The 24,160-nt window shown below is 41.8% G+C and overlaps 1 protein-coding gene across 11 annotated transcripts in view; it reads right to left on the reverse strand.

Annotated features, from left to right (window-relative positions):
- The window catches only part of LEF1 (lymphoid enhancer binding factor 1), a 115,993-nt gene that overhangs the window by 25,346 nt on the left and 66,487 nt on the right, over nucleotides 1-24,160 (reverse strand). For 6 of the 11 annotated variants that reach the window (XM_086406997.1, XM_086406998.1, XM_086407004.1 and 3 more), the window contains exons 4-7: nucleotides 13,515-13,647; nucleotides 7,408-7,498; nucleotides 3,518-3,640; nucleotides 2,345-2,507 (exon numbers count right to left, since the gene is read on the reverse strand). In XM_086406997.1, coding sequence (XP_086263123.1) covers nucleotides 2,345-2,507; nucleotides 3,518-3,640; nucleotides 7,408-7,498; nucleotides 13,515-13,647 — 510 coding nt within the window. Of the gene's footprint in view, nucleotides 1-2,344; nucleotides 2,508-3,517; nucleotides 3,641-5,709; nucleotides 5,794-7,407; nucleotides 7,499-13,514; nucleotides 13,648-24,160 lie in introns of all 11 variants that reach the window. The other 5 variants (XM_086406995.1, XM_086406996.1, XM_086407000.1 and 2 more) reach the window with 1 other exon arrangement.

A 24,160-nucleotide genomic window follows, 5' to 3' on the forward strand; every position in this document is an offset into this window, starting at 1 on the left:
CTGAAAGATTCATCAAGTTGTTGGGAAAGTACCCATTTGAAGAAACTTAACACAGGTCCAAGATTTAGAAATTCTGACACTAAATATGCAATAAATGGACTTCCTTTAATAGTCTAGAAGGTCTGAAAAGAAAAACCATAAAATAATATTTATGTTATTATTTATAATATGAAGAAGAAAACTGAATCATTCATATGAATGAACATTTCTATGTTAGAGATAAAGGTGAGTAAAAATCAAAAGAGAAAATGTTCCAGCATGAATTTCAATTCCACTATTAAGAATTCTAATTATCCTAGTGTAAAACTTCATGATTTTAAAGCTAGGAACTTTAAAGAACTAGCAAGAACTATCCTGCCAGAGGGGAGTTATGAAAGGATAGAAAACCTGATCTTAATCAAAGATCTCAGAGGCCTATAAATAGAAACAGGTGTCCAAATCAAAGACAGAGAGAGACCCTAAATGAGAACCATCCTTTAGGACACATGCTCTGATCTGGGGATTGTTAAGGGAGCTGACAAAGTAGCAACTGTTGGAAATGCACATTAAAAATAGGAAGCATACATCCATATCATATCCTTAACTCTCTTGAGCAGGAAAATAATTCCCACTGGAGGACCATGGACCTTTAACTTGGGGTTGGGGGGAATAAGATTTTACACAAGCTAAAAAAGGAACCCTTCTTTTCCTCTAATTTCTTCTTTTGAAGGTTCAGGGGGAAAAAAAAATGATGGGAATCACTCATCTGCTATGATCTGGCTTTGAAAATCATTGTAATTATTGTTATTAAGTGTTTAAGAATCCACAGGGAGATAGAGTATTGTACACAGGGCACCAAAAGAGCTATAATCTGCCACCACATCCTACCCCCGAAACCCTGGTGTCTTGAAGATTGGAAATAGCTGCGTTTTTATGCCATCCAAGAGGAATCTATAATTCAACAACGCCTGCTCTCCGCCATCTGCTTTCCTCACATGGACTGGAAATCTCCTAATGTTTTCTGTCATGGATGCTGAAATGTATGAGGTTTTTAACAAACATGATGAAAACGTTCATCAGCAACAGCTAAAACATGACTTTAAGTCCCACAAAGGTTGTCAAGACCTTCCTTCTCCTGAATGTTCATTTGCAAACCATGAATTTCTTGAGAGTTTGCAAAAACAAATACACAAGGTCATATTTTAAGAAGTCACCACACGTATATGAAGAGCATCATACAAGTTAAGCTGAAGCATTTCTAAAACTTCAATGTAATTATAGTAAAATGCAATTTCAATGAGAAAAATTCCAATTTTCTCCACCACCCTTCAGATACCCAACTAAACCCATTTCAACCCTGAGAAAAGTACTGGGAAGGACTGACTCGTCTCTGGGCTGGTGGCTGGACAAAGAAATCTAAGAGCATCTGTTCTAGTTATAAGTCTAGTGCCTGGGACATGACAGGTGCTCAGAAAAATACCTCTGCATGGGTGAAAGCAACAACATCAACAGCAAAGGAGGGCGATCGAGAAACCTGGCCCATGTACACCTGGAGAATCAGAGAACAATGCTTCTAGAATTAAGACTTCTCCGGCCCACACCAATTCTTCTATGTAAAGCTTTAAGGTAGAATGATCTGCTTACGTCTTGGAAGGAGCAGCCACTGCTGACTGCCAGGGTTTATCCAGAAATGTGGCTGGCCCCACAGGCCTTGCTGTAGCTCGCTGCTTTCTTGCTTCAGAGTCTGCACACACACACGCGCGCACACACACACACACGCACACACACACGCACACACACTGCTTCATGTGGGGAGAGTCCACCTCACCCCCTTCATCAGGGGTTAACCCCCACTCATCTCTCAACTACTTTCTCAGGGGGCCATTCCCCAGCCCCACCCCACCTCCATTATTCTCTGATTCTTGCTCTTCATATTAACAGTATTTATCACAATTTTAATTATATATATAATAGGGAATTATTTCATATCAGTATCCTGTCACAAAACTTCAAGATCTGTGAAGGCAAGGACTACATCTATTTTACTCAGCAAATATTATGTAATGCCTACTACACTGCCTGGCACATAAAAGACACTCAAGATATACTCATTTAACGTATGATAATAGGAAAATAGTTATCATTTACAGGAAATGTTCCAAGTGCCAGATACAATCTCAGTTGTTGATACAATGCATTATGTCATTCCTCCTAAAGGTTGTCATGCTCTCTCTGTTACTCCCCGAGTGACTGGTGACTATACAGATGATTCTATGACTACCTGATGTGTAAGTGCATTTGGGCAGCTGTTAATGAACCAGTTCCATGGTTACCATAAACATTTACATACCATCCCACTACTTACCCTTCTGCCTAGAATCTGGTTGATAGCTGCACTTTCCTTTAGAGTACACTCAGCTACGACATTCGCTCTCATTTCTTTCATGTATAACATAAAAGCATTCAGAGGCTTTTTAATGTGAGGTCTTTTTGGCTCCTGCTCCTTTCTCTGTTCATGCTGAGGCTTCCTAAAAGTTGGGAGTGGGGAAGGGGTTAGACAAATCAGGAAGAGACGGGAGGAGAGGAGCAGAGCATCCGCTTATTTCATGAGTCCACCTCAGGCTGGGACCACCCTCTGGGCTCTCTATAAGCCCCCAGGACACTGTCTACTTAAATGAGTGACTCATCTACTGCTGATACATAAGGATCCTTTGGTTTGCGAAAGCTTACCTATATGGGCTTGTGCAGATGCTGCATCTAGATTTTAGATGCTCCCTGGTCACCTTAGGAAAAGCTGAACATACAGTGCAGGAAGTCAGTCCTCCTCTAGAACTGGCGTTCTTAACTTCGGTGGGTCAGCGCTCCTCTGAGAAGCTAATGAAACCTTAGACTCTCTCCCCCAGACAAATGCATGCTGGATTTGCCTGTACTTGCAGGGGTGTTATGGACAATGTTCACATGCTCCCTGCTACCACATCCTTCTGTTCCAGTACAAACTCTAGACTAAGAAATTCAATTAATTACTAATCTTTTGGGAGAATTCAGCTGTGCTGTAAGAGCCTGCAACAACCCTGGTCCGATAGGAAATCCTGGGTTTTGGTTTGCCCCCTTCCTTTCAATTCAGTGCTTCCAAAGCCCTGATGCAGATGCAGGGTGACTGTATTTCTAGAAGGAAATGCACTGAACCCCCCAATCTACTTCACTCTCAGGCTCCCCAAGAGTGGGAACCCAATTAAAGCCTTGCACTAAATGGCTGAACAGCTCCATTTCTTCAGTCTCTCCGCTCTGAAGATCTCTGCTCTTTAGTGAGTTTCCCTTCATCTTTTGAGATTCGTGCTCCTTTTCCATCTCAGAACCAAATCAGAGCACTGAGAATCAAGCTGCTCGGTGTCCTCAGGGGCAGAGCTTTCAAGGCGGAGCTACACTGACTTTCAGGATAACAGACAGGGGTACAATTCGGCAACAGCAAAGGAGAAACTGTGGGGTTTAAGTCCTTGGTACCATAAGGTGTTCACAGGTGCAGAGAGAGGCGACTTACACGTGCATTAGGTCGCTGTCAGTGTGGGGGTGTTCCTGTTTGACCTGAGGCGTTACAATGGCTGGATGAGGGATGCCAGTTGTGTGGGGACCGGGAGGACCAGGAATCATATGATGAGAAAACCTGAAAGAAGGAAAGATGAGAAAACAAAATGTACTGCTGTAGCAAGAGCTGGTTGGAATTTTGAAACAACTCACTAACTGCTATTGGCTGAGAGTAAAAACACATCTTCACACACAGACATATTAACTATAAGAGCAGGCTGATGATTAATTTCTTTCCTTTCTGTATTCAGGTGGAAAATATTTATAATTACACACCACCTAACAGATTTTTTTTTTTTTTCAAGCTAATGGTGGAATCTGGCATTTTTCCTGGGAGGGCTCTAGGCAATAGGAGTTAAAAAAAAAAAAAAAAAAGTGAGTCACTTTTCTTGCAAAGCAGTTTTCAGAGAAGAATTTCAGTAAGAATAATTATTGGAAATACAATATTTTATGAAGATTTAGCTTTTTAAGATGGTTTTAAAATCTAAAGACATCATATTTTAAAATCTCTGTCTACATCCCTGAGTGGACCTTCATATTAAGTCTTCTCCTGTTGGCTTTTTCCCTAACATCAGGAGAGAGCAACTGAGAAGACAAGGGACAGGAAGATTTGTTCAGTCTCTAATTTAATAAGGTTGCCATCAGCATCATTCCAAATAATTTTCTACACATAAAGAAGGTAGTGTCTGAGAGATCTAGCCTCATGGAAAATTGATAACAAAATTAAGGGGAAGAATTTAATTAAAGGGAAGGATACAGTTCTGCTTCAAGGTAAAAATGATACACAAGCTCAAATAAAGGCTTTTTCCCAGAGTATGCTTATAGAGCATTAAAAAAAAAATCTCAAAATATCCACCACCATCCAACACAAAGGAGGGAAACTGCCATGCAAGAAAAATAAAACAAAGACAGTACTTTCAACAAGCTCTTTGATAAATTTGGATATGCTTTAGAAACTTCTGCTTTCAAACTGTTTTAAAGTAAACATGTAGTTCAACAAAAAACATTCTCAGGTCTTTCATCACCGTCTGTACAGTTAATTCCTTCTTCTGGGAAGGAAAGAAGGGACTCTGCTTGGATATGTAATATTTCAGAAACAAATCTTTAAAAATTAAGGAGGCATGGGAAAAATACAAACATTCAATCAAATCATGATGCTTTGCAAAATGGACCATTTGCAAAAATATGTGATGTTGGTTATTTGCCTATGAGAAAATCCTATCATCACACAATTTTTTTTACAATGTTAAAATATATGTATAAAATATATTTTGGAGGAAGGATATTAATTTCATTCCCTCTCAACCAGTTAGGTGTACAATTTACTGCATAAAATGATTTTTGAAAAAGCTGAAATTCACCACAGAAAACTGCAAATTTCATACATAGGTAAAAAAGTTAAGATTCACAACCAGTTACTAACCCAACAGTTTGACTTCCAGCATGTTAATGCTAGCTCCCTTGAAAAAGCCACATTGAACACACAGATGATACACCACAAATGTGTGTACATCAAGCACAAGGCACAAAAGCTGTCCTTTCCAGAGGCAAAAGCGTTACACAGAGCGGTGTGGCACAGCAGAGCTCGCGGACCTTCACACCACTACGTCCACACGGGGCCTGATTCACACACGAGGACACACAGCCCGGACGGCCTGACAGCCCGGAGGCCCCGTTCCTTCTCTTCTCACGGCCCCGGGCCAGGAAGGCTCTAGACTATCTGGGCCTTTTCAGACACCGTCACATGAAACTGAGACACCCTTCCCCACAGAAAAAAAAAAAAAAAGCCAGTCTAAATTCTCCCGCTGACCCACCCCCAGCATGTTTGGAACTGAACAAGCTCTTCCTAGGATGTCCCCTCTGGGGACGTTTCTCCTCCCGCCGTCGGGGGGCGGTGCAGTCTTTAGGAGGTACGGTCTCCAGCGGGGCTGGGTCCGTCTGCCTGACGGGTGTGGCTGGTGCTGTGGGGCGTGGAGTCTGGCTCCTACCGGGCCTCCCCAGGACGCCTAGTGTGGGAGCCAGGCACCCTGCGCAGACAGACGCGGGCTGAGCTGTGCACCCGCTGGGCCGAGAGGCAAGCAGAGGCGCACGAGACGCAAGCGCGCAAGAGCAGCCTGTCCTGGCGCGCCCGGTTCCACCTCCACCTACCTGGACATGGAAGTGTCGACTGACAGTGAGGATGGGTAGGGCTGCCTGAAGCCTCCCGTGATGGGATACACAGGCTGACCTTGCCTGAGGTCACAGAAGAGAGGAACCCATCAATGACAAAACACGAGTTACCAACCAGCAACCAGAGTTTGATGAAGGGAGGCCCTCAACCAGAATCTGGGGCGTGTTACGAAGGGGGTACTGCTTCAGTCACCCAACTGCCTCCCTTCCTCACCCTCCGCCCACCCAAAGCATCACTAGTGCCTTGAAGGAACTCTCCCACTGCAGTCCATGGATGACTCGCTTCCTGCCCCTGCCCCTCTCCAGCCCCACTGATGCTTTGAACAAAGTAGGTGTGTAAACAGCTCTTACTGAATATAACAGAAGCTGAGAATGGTGAACTATTCTTTTTAGGATAATGGATTCTTTATCAGAATCTTTGAGAACTTCAGGGAAGGGAAGAAAGGAGGAAATAAAAGTTTATATAAAAATGAACACATTTTTGAAAACCCTGCACCCCACCTCCCACCCTTACACCCATGCTGCAGGCAAGAAATAAAAGATCAATTCATTGGAGTTATTTTCTCTCTGCTCTGAGAATTCCATCTCTCCCTCTGTTTTTCCTACATGTCACATTTTTCATTTACACAGTCTTTATTTCCAGATGCCACTGATGGAACTCAGCCCAGGATTATTGCCCTTAAGTAGCTAAGTTCAGACAGAATAATTGATGTAGGTTTGGAAGTGTTTGCATAATCAATTAAATTCAAACAGAGTTATTGACTGCGAGAGTTAATGCTAAAGAGAAGAGAGAAAGCTGGAATATCCATGACAGGATAAGCCCTCCTTATGAAGAAGAGATAATGTCAGGATGTGAGGGAGGGAGACTGGGGCTTTCTCCAGGGGTCTGTAAGGACACAGAGACAGGAAGGAAAGGAGAGAAAATGTTTGCTGAAGGTGCAGCCCTTTGTCCATGGAGTGAGCAGTGGGGCGAGAGGAATGGGAGTGAGGGCAGGGAAAGCTATGTGCTAACTAACAATAAAATGATAAAAATAGGCTCCACTGTATGAAGTGATTGTTTCTTCCCTAAATACATTTCTTTTTCTTTACCTTTATAATTATAAAAAACCTGAAAACAGTGGTATGGATCTTTCAGAAACAACAAAATAGGGAACATTTGGATTCTGAAAGGATAAAGTCCATTTGTCTGTTTTTCACTCCTCTGAACTCAAACTGGTGCTTACTTTATTAAAGTTCAAAAGATGCTTTTGCATTTGTACAGTTATTTGCCATTTACGTCATCTGCCCATTTATAAGCAAAGATCGATATTCAATATATCTAAGGTTGTGCTTCAAAAATATAAGTTGTTCATAAAGAACTAGAAAAGAAAGACCACAGTGAACACTTTGTACAGGCATAGTAAATGCCCAGAGCCACAAACTGAATCCATAAAACTATAAGCTTCAAAGCGAATGCTACACAGTCATTTTCTACACATATTAGCAAACGGACTCAGTCCATTTCAAAGTCTGTATGTCTTTTAATCTTTTAAATTGAAATGAAATACAGTTAGCACCTCATGTGTTGAAGTTTCTTCAACTCCACAAGTGTTATTATTCATAAAGCTAATTTCCATAAACGGGGAGTAGAAGATATACGTTCAGATGCCTGGCTGCAGGTTGCAAGAAGGATCTTACCAGCCAAGAGGTGGGGTAATCTGTCCAACACCACCCGGAGACAGGGGATAAAACGTAGGGATCTCGGGAGCTGGAGGATGTCTGGACATGCCTATTAAAAAGAACAATGGAGAGGAAGATTCACAGGACATTCGATTTCTGAGAGAAATAGAAAGGCAAGAAAATGCATTATGTCATTAGAACTTAAGGTGGAGAATGAGACAATATTTATTTTTCTGATTTAACAGAAGTCAGTTTGTTATCTTTACTCAAGATTTCAGCATCTGAGAAAACACGTCTGAAGGTGGTACCTCTTGAGGGGCTCCTAAAACAGTAAATATACTGTGAGTAAAACGGCATCAAAACGAGACTGTAAAACTACTTAAGCTTGTGCTCATCATTTCACACTGGTCAGGAAAATGGTAGACAACTGTTTTTGTGTAGAATGACAGCACTTCATAAGCAGAAGGCCTGCCATGGTGTTCAAGGATTAGGTAAATCGCTCGTTTCAGATCTTCACTGGCTCCCTTATGGGCACATAGATTTGGGAAATGTGATACCTCAGAGGATCAAAGATTAATTGGAAATAATCTGCAGCCCCATAATGGTCGCACGTGATATGATTCATCTGATCTCTGGCACTGCAGCTCCAACCGGGGCTCTTCACTGGGTTGAGTCCCCTGGGCTCTGAGGTCAGGCCAGTCTGGATCAGCTGTACTCCACAGACAACGAGTGTGCCACACTGTTTCTCAAGCTCACATTCCCTGGAGCACACTACCCTGCTGCTGTGAAACCACCCAGAGAACACGCCTAATCCTAGTCCCATTTGACATCTCTGTCTACATCTTACCTTGAGTACTGGAAAGAAGGGGTACGGTGAATACGTAAAAAAGCAAAACAAAACGTTATGTTCATATCTGGGGGGAAGTGATTCTGAACAGAAGACAGCCACAGGAGTTTCTTTACACAGTTAATCTGGCTTTAAAAGAGCATTATCCTGTATAAACATATATCCCCAGGTTTAACAACCCGAATATACATTCAGTGGCTATAATTATATTGCCTCATATGCAAAATCAGGTGAGTATACAGATGTTCTTTATGTATTCTGCTTTTTTACTACTCAAAATGTCTGTGAATTTCAATTGGATATTAAAAGATATTGAAGGCCTTGAGCATATGGGAATGGGTTAAGAAGTGTTGTCTTCAAAGTTGATGTTAATTTGACTTTGAAGTTAGGACAAACTATTCTTTAACTCTTAGAAGAAGTAGCTAGGAAGGAGAAAGGTCTTTAATCTCTTTTGACGGAGTTTACATGAGATCATCTCAGGTTTTGCTGTTTCTAAAAGGAGTCTAAAATCTTCTTTTTTCATCTCTTATCACTTTCAAATTTAATGAGTATTTTTTTTAATTCCTTTATATCATCAATGCACCAAAAGCATTGCATACAATAGGACCTAAGGCAGTTCTGTGGATCTACTCTCTCTCACTGAAGCAGAGCCCCTGGCAACTGTTTTTATGGAAGCTGGGAGTTCACTTTAGCAGAGTTACCATAAACTCCCTTTATAAAAAAGCTGTCAATACTGCTTCTTTTGATCACAAGAGGAGCCCTTGGGATTTGTTTTAACTTGGGCCTGGGGAGGCAGGGGCACCAGGGGGCACATAGCAGAATCATAGGGCAGTCTCTCCAACTTGCTGCCTCCCTCATCTCCAGATTCTCCACAGCTCTCGTTCTGCAGGGGGGTTGCTCAGTCTTGAAAAGAAAAACCTGACCAACACAGAAGAACATTGGGAACTTTGTGGAAACTTGAACTTGGAAATCATAATTAGAGGCTGAACTGTGTGAATGGTCTACTTTAACCCCTTTGTTAGGGAGATGAAGTGACTGTTTAGGTGCCTAAAAAATATGACTTGTCCTGGGATCTTATCTCTGGGATGCAGAGAAACAAACTGCTTTCAGTCACATGTCTCTGAGCAGAGGAGCTTGAAACATGCTCTCCACACTATCTGTGTTTTTAAGCACACTGACAACAGTGCATTTGTGATCTGGTGTAGGAATAACTTGACAGAAGAAAAAACACAATTTTTTTTCGTATTTGGATTTGATTTTACTGCTTAAAAACAAACAAGGGAACTGCCATTTACTTAGCACCTGCTACATGCTAGTTCCTATGCTGGGTATTTAATTTGACTGTTTCTATTAAAATGCTACTCATATTTCAGATAACTTTCTCTCATGAACTATTCTCTCTTACTGCTGTGAGAAGTCTTTCTTCTTAGAATCTACAACATTTTATTTGTACTTTTAACGTGGTACTTAAGATGTTCTTCATTATGTTTTACGGTGAGTTTGTGCAAATGATTTCCTGTATGAGCTTATACACTGCTGGGAAAAAAGAGAACATTTTTTCCCTTATCTGTGTATCAAACCATGGCTGTCTCCCAGAGGAGGCTCTGAATACAATTCTGAGTGACTAAACAAACGAACAAGTGAAACAAAAGGACACATTACCCACGCCGGGTCAGTACTATAAGCCATTTGCACGCACACACACGGTATGGCTTAGGTCATTACACGAGCAGAAGAAAGTGGATCTGTGTTTTCTAAATAGCTCACTGTTGTCTTAAGATCCCGTTTCCAAAGATTCCTAAAAGTGTGTGCCTCTCTACCAACTCCTGTGCCACACAGCATTTATTTAACGAGTATTTATTGAGCACTTATAATATGGGATCCCCTGGTGGCTCAGATGGTAAAGAATCTGCCTGCAATGGGGGAAACCTGGGTTGGGAAGGTCCCCTGGAGGAGGGCATGGCAACCCATTTCAGTATTCTTACCTGGAGAATCCCCATGGACAGAGGAGTCTGGAGAGCTATGGTCCATGGGGTCACAAAGAGATGGAAACCACTGAGTGATTAAGCACGGCATATATGCTGGAGGCTATATGCAATACATCCTTAAATGTTTTTAACTTTTATAAATACAGCTAAAATGATTCTGCTCTCAGACTGCATGATACAGTAGTTCTGCCACTCACTAACTGTATGCTCTTGAGGAAGTTGTTTAATTATTATTCTGCAGAATCAGAATAAAAACGAAATAGAGGTTGTTCTGAGAAGTACATGCATTCATATATAATAAAGAAAAGTGCCTGGTAAGTGCTGTGTTGCATGTTTGCTGTTATTTACAAGGGCACAAGTACATAAACAGGTACATAAACCCAGGATTTCCTAAAAGCTCTTCCTCTTAACATTTTTATCAGACACAATGAGAGGAACAAAATGATGGATATTAGCTTCCTTTCTTCTTCTTACACCTACACCTGCACCCACCACCCTACCCTAACACACGTGCGTAAAAACTAGTGTGATTCCTAACAGGAAATTAACCTAAAGCTATTTTCTTAAAAATAAGAATGTGTTCTGCTGACAAACTGTTTGTATTTATTGAATAAGCCCAACTAGAGTTAGAGTATGAACATGAGTTTCTTTTTTTTTTATTTCAGGGGATAAAGCTAACCAGCCTCCCAGGAACTTTGAAATCAGCAGCTTAGTACCACCATGCTGTAACCAGCTGTACATGATAGAACCAAAAGGCAGGCAGGGGAGAGAAGAGTAAAGCCAAGAGACCCAGTAAGTGTTAGACTTTTCTCCCTCATACTTATTTTTTGGTGATGATTGTACCCAAGTGGAATGATACAAACTCAAGATCATGTAAATTGATTCTTAAACCAAGGTTTTATATCCCCCTACCTACATAGTGATGGGATACATTAAGTCTATGACAAAAAAGTAATTAAAAACAGGATTTTTATATTACAACAAAAGCAAACAGTATCATAGAGTAGAATGCAAAAATCACAGATTTTTAGCACAAAATATTTCAAAGAAATTGCAAGCAGTTTCTGGTCATGCCCCCAGTCCCTTCTCTAGTTCTGAAAAGTTTGTTTAAAAGAAAAGGTTTGAGGAGTAATGATAAATTACAATTATTAAGGTTAAACAAGGTAGGGTAGCAGTAAGATATGGAAACAGAAGAGAAAATGCAATTGTAATTGGTAGCCAGTTAGAAAAATTTGTTTTAAAAACTAAACTCTCCTAGAATTTGTGAGAGAAAAACTACTGAACTATCGTGTGTTACTCTTTTAAAATTTTTTATAATGTTTTTCTTTTAAGTAAGTTCATTTCAAAGTGCTCTGAACGGGGACTGGGATAAGGTAAATACTATGTAATTGTTATGTAAAGAAATAGTTTAAAACTAAATAAAACATACTCTTGGATTCTTTTTGATAATAGCTTGTCTGGGGCTTTTACACCTATCTTTAACTGTCATCCGCATCTTTATGGTCCCCAGACATGCATCTCCAGCTTAGGCCCTGCGCTGGGGCTGTGACCTGCACATTTCCCTTCAGACATCCCAAAGGGACCTCAAACTTGCCACACCCAAGGTCACATTCTCGAGCTTTCCTCTCAAACTCAGCTTTCTTCCTAAGACACTTGTCTTAAGTTTCCTTTCTCACTACATATTCACAGATCTGCCTCTGTTGTTTCTGATTATTTGGAGGTCCTTTACAAAAGGAAGTACAGGAGAGAAAGGGCTGGAAATGAGAATAAAACAGAGACAAACCCAGAAACATCCGCCACAATGATTCTTGCCTTCTCTAAGAAGATCTACTGGGGCTCCAAGCAAGCAAAGTCCTACTAAATTGTCAAAGAGTCATCTTTTTAATAAAGGTGGGAAGTGAAGATGATATATATTTAACCTAAAAGTGTTCAGAAAGGTGAGAAAAACACTCAACCTCTGAACTTCACTGTTATTTTAACACATTTACTAAATACTGTTGTTCACGATCCATCCAAGATAGGGCTGGACAAAAGGGAGAAGTGCTGGAGAAGGCATGTTTGACCCCTTTACCCTTTACATTCTCTGCCTTCACATGGCTTTACAGGATCTTTCATTTTGAACACCTCAAGATTCTGCTGAGGTCCAAGTATGTATGTGCATGAAGAGAGCAAGGGCTCCCCTGTGAACACACTGCCCCTCTCTCAAGGTCTTCCGGAGGATGCTGGGACCAGGAGGCTGCGAGAACCTGTGCTTTGTGTCCGTCCGACAACCAAACCAACCCTCACGCCTCAGGTTACAAACAGGCATTTTGATTTTTGAGACTTCTTATGGTGTATGTTTCTCTGTAAACGATACAGAAGCAGAACTTGGTAACAGTGTAGAGAAGCAAAATAAGGTTCATGTTGCTTTGAATGCAGACCCACTCTAGTATTTCTGCCTGGAAAATCCTATGGACAGAGGGGTCTGGTGGGCTATAGTCCATGGTGTAACGAAGAGTTGGACACAGCTGAGCGACCAACACTTAGTCTGTTTTGACTTTAGACAGAAATGGTTTTGCACTTTATGTGTGTGTGTGTTAAGTCGTTTCAGCCGTGTCCGACTCTTTGTGACCCTATGGACTGTAGCCGCCAGGCTCCTCTGTCCATGGGATTCTCCAGGCAAGAATACTGGAGTGGGTTGCCATGCCCTCCTCCAGGGGATCTTCCTGACCCAGGGATCAAACCTGTGTCTCTTAGGTCTCCTGCATTGGCGGGTGGATTCTTTACCACGAGCGCCACCTGGGAAACCCTTTGTACTTTAAATATAATTTTTGTTGAGAAACAACCAAAAGAAAAGAAAACACAACAGGGATATTACTGAAACCAAAGGAAATCACAAGCCTCAAAAGTATAACATTTGAAGAAAAACACCTCCTACTTTGTCCCTTTTCTAACTTTTTTTTTTCAGTACTATCATCAACACGTAGTACATGCTGAAATAAATGAATATGGTAGGAGGCGCTGAGGACTGAATTTGTAATATATTTTCACAACATATCGGTTTATATTGTGATCATAGATCTTCAGAGCTGTCACGGTGAAAATGACCCTTCACTATTTTTTTTTTAATCCCGAAAAAGAAAAGGCCAACAACAAATTCTTGTATACTTATTTAAAAATTGCTATCAAATACATTACTCTTATCTCCTACACACGTGTTACGACATGAGCAGAGGCACCGGTGAGCTCACTCAGACTGGTGAGACGAGGCTCTTCCTTCTCCAAAGAGGCCTGGGCGGCAAGGCTCTCACCTTGTTTGGAGTTGACATCTGATGGGATGTGTGACGGGTGTGATCCTGGAGAAAAGTGCTCGTCGCTGTACGTGATGAGAGGGGTGAGAGGATGGACCGCGTGGGATGGCTGCACCACGGGCACTTTATTTGACTGCAAAGTAACCACAAGGACAACAGTTAAGACAGACTCCCAGCTCCTGTCTCCTCTCTCCTCAAAAGTCAACCAAGAATTATCTCCAGACCTAAACAACTGAAATCATCTGCTCTACCCACTTAAGATTTTCAGGATTTTCTCATGTTAAATACGCCTTGAGTACATGAATATCCCACCAAGAAAACGATCAGTTATTTAACCAAGGCCCCTTTGGAGATTTAGATTGGTCACTATTATTCCATGACATCAATTTTCTATACATACATATTTACACCCCTTTTGGATTATCTCCTTAGCTTAAAGTCAACAAACAGTTTCTGGAGCAAAAGTTATGAATGTTTTAGTAACTCTATTCATTACATATGTTTGGCATAAAATGGGCATTCAATAAACATTATGACTAGATAAATGAATAAATACTCCAACTTGAAAGGCAACTTTTTAAACAACCTCATATATATAAATTTGCTGTAATGACATCATCTTAGTTTATAAAATTCATAATCCTAGAGTTGTAGAGCAGTAAATCTGGCTCAGCTAGTGAAGAACCCGCCTGCCAATGCAGGAGATACAAGAGATGTGGGTTCGATCCCTGGGTCGAGAAGATCCCCTAGAGGAGGAAATGGTAACCAGCCCCAGTATTCTTGCCTGAAGAATCCCACAGACAGAGGAGTCTGGCGGGTCCATGGGGTTGCAAAGAGTTGGACACGACTGAGCATGCGCACACAAACAGAATTGTACATCCTTAAGAACCAAATTATACCATTTTTTCATGTTCTATAGTTTCGCCAATCAAACATGACCATCATTTATTATGCCTTAGAGCTGCTTAGCTCATCTTCAGTTCCTCTAGGTTCCAAAAGTATTAACAGATAAAACGGAGTTTCTAATCTTGGGTTTAACTGCATAATGTGAAGTATAGCTTATAAGAACACTTCAAATTGTTGACATTTATATTTAACATATTTATGTCTCTTATTTGTTTAAAAATAAATTATACTATTTAATTTGAAATTCTAAGACTACATAATAGCAACACTTATTAAAGGCTCAGGTTATTCATTTGGAATTCAATTTGAAATCTGGAATTCTGTTGTTTGGTTAAAGCTGAATCTCCCATGCATACTGCCCCCTCAATAAAGTGCTTACTAAGCAAATCAGTAATACAAACAAGACTCAGGCAGTTTAACCTAATTAGAGGACTGTTTTAAAAGAAACTACCCCCCACACACAATTCAATACAATTATATGCACAATATGTTTCTGATTTTAAACTCATCTCCTAATTTAGGCTGTCTCAGAAAAATATCTATTTAGAAATATAATAATAAGTAACTCATGAATTTAAAAGGAACTCTAATGAATTCTAAATATTCTCTAAATCACTAGTTCAAACATGCCTTCACCATGCTAGTTTAAATAGGCTGTTACTATTCTACAGACTAAAATACATGTGAAATCACTTTCTCCAGAAAAGAATGTATTATTAACATCTTTTGTGTAAGTCCCTGAAAAATGCACAGTGTAAACTGCTTAAAGCGTAGGGACAAATCTGAATGGCTGAGAACCCATGACACACCTGCGTGTGATGGCTGCACCCACTCCATACACTGATTCTGTCACTTTTTGTTGTTGTTGTTGTTTTACAAATTAGGTATAAGAAGTACGTGGTTCCAACAGAAAGAACCATCCTCAGGAAAATCAGGAGTAATTATCCTAGTAACTCTTAATTCTCTCTATGGTTAGTAATTCTTTACACCCTATCATTACAACCTCCACCCAAAGAAACTTATGAACTAAAAAAAAGCGAGGGGGGGAAAATCACACTTTTTTAGACAATGATATGCTCTCCTTGCTAGATTTCCCCCTATTTTATAATTACCAGCTCCCCTCTAACAGCAGAGCTCGCACAGCTCCTATAGCCCTTGGCGTTTATTAAGTAGAGCACCATTATCAAAGCCACACGCCTTTCTCTACACACCTCTGCACAGACATCTATGCATATAAATGTGTAAAAGGTTAAAAAAAAAAGTTTCCATGCTTTTCAAGTGTTAATGATACAGGGTGCCAAGTACACAGAATGAGCTTCTCAAATATAAGGAATTTAGAGTGCTAGAGGAAGTGGGGGGTGGGTGGGTGTAAGGATGTTATTATTATAAACCCCTTTAAATATGGAAGCAAAAATCTCAACACTCAAATGCTAAAATGAATGCATTTCAACTCTACTTGAGAATAACTGTTTCGAGTTCCCTTTCAGAAGTCTCATAAGAAGCATAATTTAAATGATCTACAAAGATATTTTCTTAGGGTAGTTAAAAGGAGTAAAGCATTACAGAAATCTTCTGCAAATATATATATATATATTATACACACACGCACATTTTACGTGCCTTTCTTATTTTCAGAGCACCACCTTAAGGAACTTGCATTAGCAGGCAGCATCTTCTTAATGTCTGACCTATCCCTCCAGTCATATAGCTCAGAATCTGGTGCCATGAATTTTTGCTAAATTATGCTATCCTTGCTCTCCTCTTAATTTTACGGTTTTCAACACAGATTTGCTTTCCTGTGGGAAGGAGATAAGAAGCTGAGGATTTTAATTTAAGCTCTGGCCTTGTCTTATACTTTGCAAGATGTATAGCGAAAGCAGTACTAGTAGGTGTGTTAAAGCCAACAAGGATTATGTCCATTTTTGTGGCCAAATAATAAAAGCAATATGAAATCTCAATAATATGAGCGAGCACAATTCTAAGGTTTAGAGTCTGCCTCCTGCTGACCACCTCCGCTGTGTATATAAAAGGATCCAACCGACACCACAGACGCTCGGCACAGCACCTTCCCAGTCAAGTGTCCTCAGCCCTGAACTGTGGGCTTCCTCTGACGTCAGGAGTTACTGTCCCTTGATACTACCTGCTCACACAAGGTGAGAACCTGGGCACCGCTACTTTGTGCAAGTTTTAAGACAGAAAATATAACCATTGATTCCCCATCTGCCCTTGGGTTTTTTTTTTTTTAATTTTTAAATTTTATATTGGAGCATAGTTGATGAGTAATGTCTCAGTTTCAGGTGTGCAGCAAAGTGATTCAGTTACACATATACATGTATCTGTTCTTTTACAAATTCTTTTCCCATTTAGGTCATTACATAATACTGAGCAGAGTTCCCTGTGCTATACAGTAGGTCCTTGTTGATTATGCATTTTAAATACAGCAGTGTACACATGCCAATCCCAAACTCCCTATATAACCATTCTTAATTCTAGTCTTTGAATCTTCAAATAACAATGTGCTGTATACTGGGGAGGAGAGTAAGTGAGGAAAGAAAGAATAATTGACCGCTCAGTTTCTACAGACAAATTTATGAAACTATATTATAATGCCTGGTTACAGGTGTCTATGTGGGCATACGCGTATATTCGTTAACACCTAAAATGTGCCAGATGAGATCTGGTGCTGCTGTCCTTGTACATGGCAGCATCCTTTCTAGGTGCCTCAAAATGGGGATGCAGGTGTTGGAGACACAAAAGAAGTATGTAAAAAACAGAACAAAAAACCCAAAGCAAAATCTAAAAAGACTGCATCAAGCACTATGAAGAAGAACCAGGTGATAAGAATAGGGAGTGTGTATCTGTATCCCTTTGTATCATATTAAAGCTGAAAGAAATCACAAGTTCATTTGGGCCAAGATTTTTATTTGCCAAGACAGGAAGCTGAGAATCAGAGGTCAACAGGGATGGGTATTCACGTCGTGGCTACTGTCAGCACTTAAAATAAGACGGCTCTGCTCGCTGCACAACTCCAGGAATACAGGGTCACTGCGAAGACAGCGGGAACAGAAACCCCTACTGCACTCAGTACCACGAGACCAAGCAGGAGGGAAACTCCATCTTTTTTGGCTGGTACTCTGCTGGGTCCTGCGCAGCCGGAACAGCACCAGTGGACCCCAGTGTTCTGGATCCTTCCCCACCCTGCCCTGTGCTTTTCCCAGCACACGTCTCCCTGTATGGGGGGCGCGGATTCTTTTTCATTCAAAGGGACAATCAGGTAAGTCTTAGCTTCCAGAGAACCACCAGATAGTCCCAACAAGTGTTCCTTCCTCGATCATCTCGGGAAAACAGAATGCACAATTACTCCACCTGTACAAGATACCTGGCAGCCTCAAGTTGTCCCAAATCCTCCATGCCTGCTCAGAGGGGGTTCAGTACCTTGTCTAAGCTCACATAGCAGCATATGGCCAAGTCAGGCCACAGACTTTCATCTACTGATTCCAGCTACACATCCCCGGCAGGGAGCAAAGGTAAAAGATGGAATGAGCAGGTACTGGAAGCAAGGGCGGGGTGGTGGGTACAAAATATCAAGGATGGATTTGAGAAGACAACTCTCCTGTCTATAGTCAGCACCCACACAGGAGGAAGCCCACAGTACTTTTCCAAACTGGAAAACCTACCATCAGACCACCCTACCCATGTAGCACACAATAATTACAGCAAATCACACTTAGCCAAGTACAGTACTTTATAGACGCCATTATCTGCCTCTTCCGGAGGAGGAAAATGAAGTACAGAGAAGGTAAGTAACTTTCCCAGAGGCCCAGAGCCGGCCAGTGGCAAAGCCAGGTTCAGATGCAGGACGCCTGGCTCTAGAGACCATGTTCATTACCAGTACACCACGTGGCCTCCCTCAAGTGCCCAGTTCATAAAATCTTGGATGCAGAGTGGACCACAGCTGACAGTACATGACATCCGTGAAATGAGCGTGTGGTCTCCGTCCCCGGCACAGGAATCACGTCAGACAAAGAGGCACCTCAGCCGGAGCGGTCAGAGCTGCACCCGCTCAACCGCCACCTTTCTGTCCGGGGTTGGAAAACACTCCGAGAAAGCCAGCTTGGTTGCCACCCAGGCTGGTCCCTGCAGGTAAAGACGGCTCTGACATCATAGCCAATAAAACCCACACCTCCTGTGGACACCAAGTGGGTGCCACTTAGGGACCCTGAGAGCCACCCCCACAGCAGCATTCCCAGAAATGACCCACTCGCAGCTGGCAGTAACTTGGGCTGTCGTACCTGCTGGCAGCCTCTGAGGATGCGGTTCTGGGAAGGACTAAAAAATGGTTCAGCTTCCTCCTGGCTCAGGCCATGGGCCTGCTGGTAAGTGGAGGGATTCGGGGAGAAACCTGCTGGCCAGGGAGCAGTCCCCATTTTTCATGTAACCAGATTTCCACTAAACTCACCATGCAGGAACAGGATGTGTGTGAGGGTCTTGAGTTCCATTTCAATTGGCTGTACGTTTGATCAACTGAAGCCAGGGGAATTTTAACACTCCACCAACTTATTATGATGAGGAATTTCACCTGGCCTGAATTGTTATGGTGGCACTTTACTTTGTATTAAACTCTGAAGAAGTCTGGTGTTTGTGAAATAGTAGCCAAATTATTTTGTATCGTGCTTTCCCTTCCCTGTCTGAGAAATCTGAGCTTCTCAAGCCTTCTCACAAAGAACAGATTTAATATACCCCAAAAGGATACAATAATTTTTGTGTTAATGAGAACTCTAAAGTAACCTGGAAAACTTTCCTAAGCTCCACCACAGTAAACACCTGACTCAGATCTGATGTGACTGTCACATCTAAGACCATGACTGGTTGTGATGCAGCCGTTCCCCGCCCCTGCCCCCCTTCTCCCCCCTCCAGATAATGATGAGCTCCAGGACTTTGCAGACTTCCTGAGCAGGAACTGGAAAAACTCTTAACGTTCACAAAGGACAAATATTCCATGAGCCCAATTCTGGAGGCAAAGGAATGGTTTCTATTGGACATCTGGAATATTCTCCCAAAGAAATGAAGGAACATGTTGTAGGGAAAGGAATTAACGTGTACTGGACACCCAGGAAGCGCCTTCCTTATAGCCGTGCCTTTGCATCTGTGGCACTCACCCACAGAGGTGGGCGAGTGCATTTATAGATGAGGAGGCAGAGTTCTTCTGGGCACAGCTACTTCATAATCAGAGGGGACAGAACTTGTGCTGGCACGGTCAGGCACTCACGTCCTGCTCGTCCCGCCCCACACTACTCACCACTCAGCCCCTCTCTCCACTGCTGCTCCAAACCACCCTGCCAGCTGAGTGTGGCCTGCCCTGGGCCCTACTGTGATGAAGAGTCTGGAAAGGACCATGGGCCACTTGGAGAAGGCTGATGTCACCAGCAGGACTCCAAGCAGAGCGCTGGAACCGCTGCTAAAATCAAACGGTGTGGAGGGCCCTCCATGTTCCCACTTCCCTATATGGTGACGATTTCCATATGTTTCCTCACTTAATCCAGAAGGTACCCCTAAGTCAGGTGTTGTGATTTATGTTTCACAGAGAAGAAAACCAAGGTTCTGAGAGGGTAAGCAGTTCATACAAGATCACAGGATGTTAAGTAGCAGAGACAGGATTTGAACCCAAGTTGGTGACCCTGAAGTCCACAGCCTGTGTCCCAGTGCTGGCATCCTCTTGTTGCCAAGTGCATGCAATGAGCAATAATACAGTTGTATATTCAAGTACACGGGAACTGGAGGCAGAGTTCAAATCCCCAACATTCAAATGCCACTCAGGCGCTATGCTTACTTAGGTACTTCATGTAGCTTTTCAGAATCTCAGTATTCCCACGTGTAAAATGGGTGGAATCATACCTCACAAGATGAAGGTGAGGCTTACTGAACAATGCAAATAAAACACCTGTCAAGTCCCGGAATATATGTTCAACAAATATTTGTGGAATGGATAAAGGAAAGAGGAAGGGGGAAAGAGGGCCAAAAAATGAATACTCTGCTCCTCAAAATTCAAACCACTCATCTCTAATACACAGCACATTTTAGAATTTAGAACTGTGCTTTCTTTCATGTGAATCACCCCTCAAACTCTCCCTTCTGCAACTGGTTTAATAGAAGATAACTGGATTCTTTTTTTGTTTTCTTGACAACTGGATTCTTATATCTGCTTTTACATTCAGATCTCCATTTTGATATGTTATCTTGACTGAAGTATAAGAAGAAAATCTGACCTCAAAGATACATTGTTGAAAGGGAAGGATTATTGTAATGATTTCTTCAGATAACTGTGGATATTCTTCTTTGATACTAAACCAAAACTCAACAAGTGGTAGTTTCTCAAAAGCTAGTTGCAATGTAGAATCAAAAACCTTATCAATACACTTTTCCTACTCTTATATTAAAATTGATTGTTCTATCGAGTACTTTGAATATATCCATGTATCATTTTGCATTGGGTATATGGAAAATAGTGTTCACTGAGTTGACATATTTTGTTATACAATATAAAAATCACATTCATTAATATCATCACTCATCAGAAAAGCTTGAAGGATTTGATTATCAAGCCTATGGGCTTCCCTCGTAGCTCAGTTGGCAAAGAACCTGCCTGCAATGCAGGAGACTGGGGTTCAATCCCTGGGTCGGGAAGATCCCCTGGAAAAGGAAACAGCAACCCACTCTAGTATTCTTGCCTGGAGAATCCCATGGACAGAGGAGCCTGGCGGGCTACAGTCCACGGGGTCGCAAGAGTCGGACAGGACTTAGTGACTAAATCACCACCACAAGGAGTGGCTACACGTTTTCTCATATTTTAATTTTTGCTTGAAAGCTCAAATTTTATCACTGGCAACAAATGCTATCAACTGTTTTCACTGAGGAGAGAGACTTACCTTGCTCGTTTGTGAGAAAGTATCTGCCAGGTGCCAGAGTCCAAAGAACCACAGTTTGTCTGCCAGTCATGCAGTCAAAGGGTCAAGATGTTTTTTTTTTTACTGCTTCATCAAGGATATTACTAAATGACTCTGGCATTTTTTCCTCTAGGAGGGTGTTGTGACGTAGAATTCAATGACTATTAGTATCATTTGGTGCCAAAGCATCAATCGTTTTACCCACTGTTGCTCCCGGGCCATTGATGCAAGTGCCAACACAGGAGAAAAGATGAATGTGTTGCTGTTACCATGAGAGCAGTTCTGCCCTCGGGACCTCCTATCTCAAGGAGTCCTGGGGGCCACAGATCACACGTTGAGAACCGTGGCCTACGGTAAAGTAACAGTACAGAGAGAGTTGTTGGTTGTGGATGATCTGAGCTAACAAGGTGAAAAGTACCATATTTGGTAAGTTAAGCTCAGAAAGAAATCGATTAATGAGGTACAAAGGTAAAGTGCTTTCATGATGTACTAAGTTATCATTTTTTTTCTTTCTATTTGCTGGTGTTATAAATCTACAAGAGAAATTTTAAAAGCAAACAATCAAACATAATATACACCACATCTTTTAAAATGACATTAAAACTTTTCACACTCCTTCAACTCTTTTAACTCAATATAAAACCCTAAACTTATGTTCGTTCTTTCAACTTGAATTATTTTCTTCAAAGGAATCCTTGATACACACTGGCTGGGAATACAAGCTTGTGCCCTTTGCTGTCAGAAGCCCTCGTCCCCTTCCTCGGGTACACTTGGTTCCCACCGGCTCCGTGCTTGCAGCTCCAGGACAGGGTGCCGGGCGCTCGCCACACTGTATTGCTAGCTCTTGTCTCCTCTCACTAGATAGAGGGCGGGTCTTGGTAACTCATCCCGAGCATCGAGCAGAGGTCCTGGTGAAGTGGAGACATTCAATACCTACTTCTTGTGACTTAAACTCCAAATGAGGCTTTCAACACTAAGAAGTCTGTTTAAGAAAGAATTCACACCCTTAAATTAAAAACAGGGATTGATCCTCATGTTTTCTATTGCTGCCTAAAGTTACTGCAAATTTCTCAGCAGCTTAACACATCACAATGTACTGTGGGGGTTTAAATCACAGATTCCACGGGGACCAATCCGGTATGGTGTCACCAGGCACTCGGCTCAGGGTGTCACAGGTGTCGACCGAGTTTCTGTCTGGAGGCTCTGCAAGCTCTCTCCTGCTGCTAGGAGAATTCTGTTCCTTGTGGTGGTCCCATGTCCCTTCTGCTTGTCAGATGGGCCGACTCATATTCCCTGTCAAGCAGCCCGTACACTGACTTCCTCTTCTACAACCACTGGAAAAACCCACTTTCTAAGGGCTCCCGTGACTATGTCAGGGCTCCCCCATAGCCACTCTCTCCTAAAGCCAACAGTGAGAGTGACAGAGCGGATGGAGGATGGCTCTGATCAGCTCAGGATGCTGCAAGACCTGATGTCATCAGATAAACCACTTCACTTTCTCATTTTTCTCTCCGTTTGCAAAATGTTATCACTGACTGATTTTCAGCAGATAAAAATGAAGTACCATTACAAATGTTATTATCTGGTGTTACAGTTATTCTGGTTACACTGGAAAGTTCTGAGATTTAGTTTTGTGTTTTCCTCCTCTCCTTTTTACTTTTTTTAACCTGGGGACTATGTCATCAACAGTGTGTTACTCACACACAAGAGCGGACAGCGGTGGTGGCTCAGAGGGGAGGGTTAAGAGAAGATTCTCGCATCTCCCACTTGCCTTCTCTCAGCGTCAGGGGAATCAGGGAGAGCTATGTGCAAGGGAAGTTCCACATTAACAACGGGTCATGGCTTAAGGATCAGAAACGAGCAAGAACTAAACAGAGTTGGGGCTCTGGACAGATTTATTTTGAAGAGAATGATAACAACCAACATACAAGATTCTGGCCAATTATTTGCCTTTTAAGAAAATTTTTTAGAGAAATCATTATTTTATATTTAAGTGCAACTCTTTTATCACAAGGTTCTGTCTAACCTAAAGTTTTTGGCTTAATTATCTGACCCTTTAGGGTGAATAAAGAGTCAGATAACTCCCATACCATTTATTAATCACTAGTAACATGAAGAGTCAGACACGACTGAGCGACTTCACTTTCACTTTTCACTTTCATGCACTGGAGAAGGAAATGGCAGCCCACAGCAGTGTTCTTGCCTGGAGAATCCCAGGGACGGGGGAGCCTGGTGGGCTGCCCTCTATGGGGTCGCACAGAGTCAGACACGACTGAAGCGACGCAGCAGCAGCAGCAGCAGCAGCAGTAATGCACTAAATTCTATAGAAAATAAACATGGTAGAAGGGAAATACATCACAGCTATAGGTTAAAACTTGGATGCTTGGGTGAAAAAGACAAGAGAAGGGATGTTCACTGAGTGTCTCCTGTATTCTGCAGCCTATGAGTGATACTTTTATACTTGGGATCTCCATATTAAATACAGATCTATTCTACCCCAAACAGATGAACTGATCACTGTGAACTGCTGAAAAGAATGGCAACAAAGGGCAATAACTCATTCGGGAAGCCTAAAAGAGACCTACTTTTCAGTAACTGGAGTCTATAAATAGATGGACTGGGGTAAAGCTGAGAAAAGATCAGAGTAAAAGGGAAAATGGCTTATAATTATGTAAAGTTGCAACATCCTATTATTTGATTTCACAACACCTTCACCACACCCCTAATCCTCTGAACACTGCCTTCACTTTTCATGTTAAAGACTGCTCTTTGAAAAGTATAAGAGGAAGAACTAGA

The sequence above is a fragment of the Bos grunniens genome, chromosome 6 (genome assembly GCF_055505025.1).
Source record: "Bos grunniens cultivar Pamir isolate PY7600 chromosome 6, Bosgru_T2T1.0, whole genome shotgun sequence".
NCBI classification, from domain to species: Eukaryota; Metazoa; Chordata; class Mammalia; order Artiodactyla; family Bovidae; genus Bos; species Bos grunniens.